The sequence below is a fragment of the Limulus polyphemus genome, unplaced genomic scaffold (genome assembly GCF_000517525.1).
Source record: "Limulus polyphemus unplaced genomic scaffold, Limulus_polyphemus-2.1.2 Scaffold13956, whole genome shotgun sequence".
NCBI lineage: Eukaryota > Metazoa > Arthropoda > Merostomata > Xiphosura > Limulidae > Limulus > Limulus polyphemus.
The window spans coordinates 3,866-7,754 of record NW_013679566.1 but is presented as its reverse complement, the minus strand read 5'-3'; the positions used below and the strand labels follow the sequence as shown (position 1 = coordinate 7,754).

Below are 3,889 nucleotides of genomic sequence, written 5' to 3'. Positions count from 1 at the left end.
AGTTTCGTCGGAACGAAGTTACGGAAAGTTAATTAACGAACGGAGACGTAACAGTATACTCCAATGGTAGCTTTGGCAGTTTCTTGTTAAAACTTTCCTTACATTTAAATGAGAAGGACCATAGTCGCCCCTTACCTTCTAAGGAAGAAACGTCAGATTTAAACAGTTTATACAGCTTGGAGAGAGAACAGTTTTGATCTAGTAAAAGCTAAAGTCCATCATCTATGCAAGCACACCTACACTGAGTCTGTGTTTTCTGTTATAATAAAAATTATGGTTTTTATTTTATATTGTGTCAAGCCTTTAGTTAGTATTCATGAACTCAGGTATTCAGAAAAATTAAATGTTCCTTTGTAATAGAAATCTTGACAGATTTCTCATTATTCACTAGACTAATCCCATTGATTTAGGAATAATTAGTTTTACCTGAATATATTACAATGCTATAAATATAAATCCTGGACAACTGTTCAACATTAAGGGAATTATGACAAATAAACTGGCCATGGAGTTACCAAAACTTGTCCTTGAGTGAATAGCTAAGGTACATTAAATGTGTTTTTTTCTTTCTTTTTTTCATTCTCAGAAACACCTCTGTACATTTTGATTCACTTTCTCTTCAGGATTGTTAAAGAGCAAAGAAAAAATTATAATGTTGTTTTGTGTATGAGATAGAAAATATTTTACAATAATCCGCTACAAGTGACTCGTGTTTTTTGAGCCTCCTTAACTTCATCTTTATAGAATTTCTTCTGTCTAGAAACGACTAATATGACCAATGTAAACTTGCACAAATGAGGCCCTAGTAAAGGGGTAAAAGATTTTAATTAGCAAATACCAACAGGAAAACTTGGGTTATAGTTCAAATAATTATCTTATGAAAAAGTAAGCATATTTTATGAAAAGAAACAGCCAGTACCCAGTGAAAATTCTTTAATTCTTTTACGTTTCACCTTACGGCTTTATCAAGAGGTAGACATCTTACAGAACACAAGCACAGCTTCAACAGGACAAAAACGCCCCTCCCTCCAGTAACAGCGGTATGTCTGCGGACTTAAAACTAAACCGGGCTTCAATACTCATGGTGGGCAGAGCACAGATAGCCCATTGAGTAGTTTTGTGCTTAATTACAAACAAACAAACAGAACAGAACAGCTGATGTGATTTAAAATAACAGCAATGTGTTATTGTGTATCGTATGACATGAAATCACATTATCAACATTTGCTGTTCACGTGTACATATTTATTCGGCTTGAGTGTTCAAATGAGTTATTATTTTGTTTCGATTTTAAATCTACATTTTATTCACCATGATTATATTCTTGTAGTACATTATTTTACTCTTACCTTTTCATTGTTTACAACGTGATTGCATGAAAGAGGATACATAAAAACGCGTTGCTGTTATTTTGTCTCCACAGAAAGATATACTGTTTTTCTATTGTTTCTTCTTTTTCTTTCATACACTTTTCAGTTGACCGCCATTCCTTCTTTCCTTGGTGGATTGACTTGAAACTTTGTAGGGTTATGCCTTGGTACAATATACGCCCAGATACGTTTTTCTTTTTATCTATTTAGGCACTTAAAAGGATTTTATACGATGAAAAGCCAAACAATACAAAAAATGTATATTTTGGCCTCCTGTGCGGTAATATTTACAGTAATCAAGATGAAAATTGGCCCAAATATAAATTCGAATGCGCCCGACACATTAATTGACATAGCAAATGTTGGTTTGCCCAAAAGCATAATTTCGTGTTTTTTTTTTGACAATTATTCCGCTATATTTGATCCAATTTACGTGGAATTTGGTGCAAAGATAATTCTAACATGTCCCAAACATATTGTTACGTCTCCGTTTGTTAATTAACTTTCCGTAAATTCGTTCCGATGAAACTTTAGCGACACAAGTCCTTACTTAATAAAACTGGTTTATTCTTTCCGAATATAACTTTACGATACACTTAATTTCAATATTCGCGCTAAAACAAACACTATAACGAACGAACGTTAACTTCAACAATACGTCTCTCTGACTGCAGTTCAATTACTCACTACCTACACACACATTACCTTTCTCCGTCTCCTTTGTCACCCTCTTTTATATACCAGACTACCCTATATCTAGTAAATACTAGAGCATTCGACAAGGTACAGGATAGTTCTAGAAACGTGGCGTCACAGTAGTCGTGTGACTCGCTGACGCAACAATACTGTGTATTATATGTATAAAAATATGTGCTACTTTAAGAAGGTTTTGCTGTTAAGATTATAAGATAATAGAGCTTGTCACTGACTAATAAACTAATTATTCAAGTAGGAGGCTGATTTTCATGTGGTTGTATAAATATAAGGTAAATCGTCCTCTTTGTATTTTAAATATTGAAAATGTAAGCTGTTGGAAGTCATGTTATCAATGAAGTGAATTGAGTTAAGAATTGTTTTTTCAAAGTTTTTTGAGCTCACTGAAGAATTTTATCATATATTGATTTCAGTTCCTCCATTGATTGGAGAGTTCCACTTTGATAAGAATCTTCATGAAGGAATGAGGACTCGAGTGTATTGTAGCATAGCACAGGGAGATCAGCCAATTACCATTTCCTGGCTTAAGGATGGACATCCTATACCTAATGATTTAGGAATATCTGTACGAACTATTGACAGTTTTTCAGTGGCTCTTGCAATTGATAGGCTTGAACCAGTTCACAATGGTAATTACACTTGTGTGGCGACCAATGAAGCAGCAACTGTTCAACATACAGCCCAATTAGTTGTTGATGGTAAAGTATTGAGAGACTTAAATCGTACTATTATTTGCATTGTATAAACTCTGAACTTTATAGATCTTGCAACAACAAGTTATAAAATTTAATATATTTTTTTAAACCTTCTAGTTGTATTACATGAAGACTTATAGATCTCAATTTTTAAACTATTTTCAGATAAATTTGTCCAAGTACATCTAAATCTAGACTATTTGAATTCTTTCTCACGCTAAGGTTGGTTGTTTCTGTGGATGATTTAGATATCACTGCCGTTTATTGTCCAAAAGAAGTTTTAAATGATTAGTTATGGTTCATGTTGGATTGTATAACTAGCCTCATCTAAAATGAAACTTATTTTGGGGGTGATATTTCAAATAGATTATGCAGATCTTCATCAGGTCAGTGTATGAAGACCATTAAGGAGTTAAATAATGTGAGAGAAAGGGCTGAATAACTCAGAACCCTGAAATGTGTAAAATTGTAAGTTGAAGCACAAGTGTATTGAAACAGTGTTAAAAGTGAATGGAAAAGAGAACAGTGTGGTATTCATGGATAAAACCAGTTTGCCAACAAGTATTAGGTAGATGAATCCATAATAATAGCAGAGTTCACCAAGGAGTTTATGAGGGTTTTTGTGAGAGAGATAATTCGACTGAGATTTCTCTTTAACATGAAAATAATGAAGCAGGACATTTTGTAAATAAATTAACAAAATATTTATTTTGACAATACAAAGAAAACCAGTGTATCTACTCTTGACAAGTGGACAGTTCTCACCAGTGAGTGTATCTACTTTTGACAAGTGGACAGTTCTCACCATTGAGTGTATCTACTTTTGACAAGTGGACAGTTCTCACCATTGAGTGTACCTACTTTTGACAAGTGGACAGTCCTCACCAGTGAGTGTATCTACTTTTGACAAGTAGACAGTCCTCACCAGTGAGTGTATCTACTCTTGACAAGTGGACAGTCCTCACCAGTGAGTGTACCTACTCTTGACAAGTGGACAGTCCCCACCATTGAGTGTATGTACATTTGACAAGTGGACAGTCCTCACCAGTGAGTGTATCTACTCTTGACAAGTGGATGTACCTCTCTTGACAAGTGGACAGTCCCCACCAT

The 3,889-nt window shown here is 34.4% G+C and overlaps 1 protein-coding gene across 1 annotated transcript in view; it reads left to right on the top strand.

Annotated features, from left to right (window-relative positions):
- Positions 1-2,497: 2,497 nt before the first annotated feature.
- Positions 2,498-3,889, top strand: part of LOC111084135 (Down syndrome cell adhesion molecule-like protein Dscam2) — a gene marked incomplete at both ends in the record, with an annotated part of 3,879 nt that continues 2,487 nt past the window's right edge. The window contains one exon of the mRNA XM_022380917.1: positions 2,498-2,782. Within this exon, the coding sequence (XP_022236625.1) occupies positions 2,498-2,782 (285 nt within the window). The remainder of the gene's footprint in view (positions 2,783-3,889) is intronic.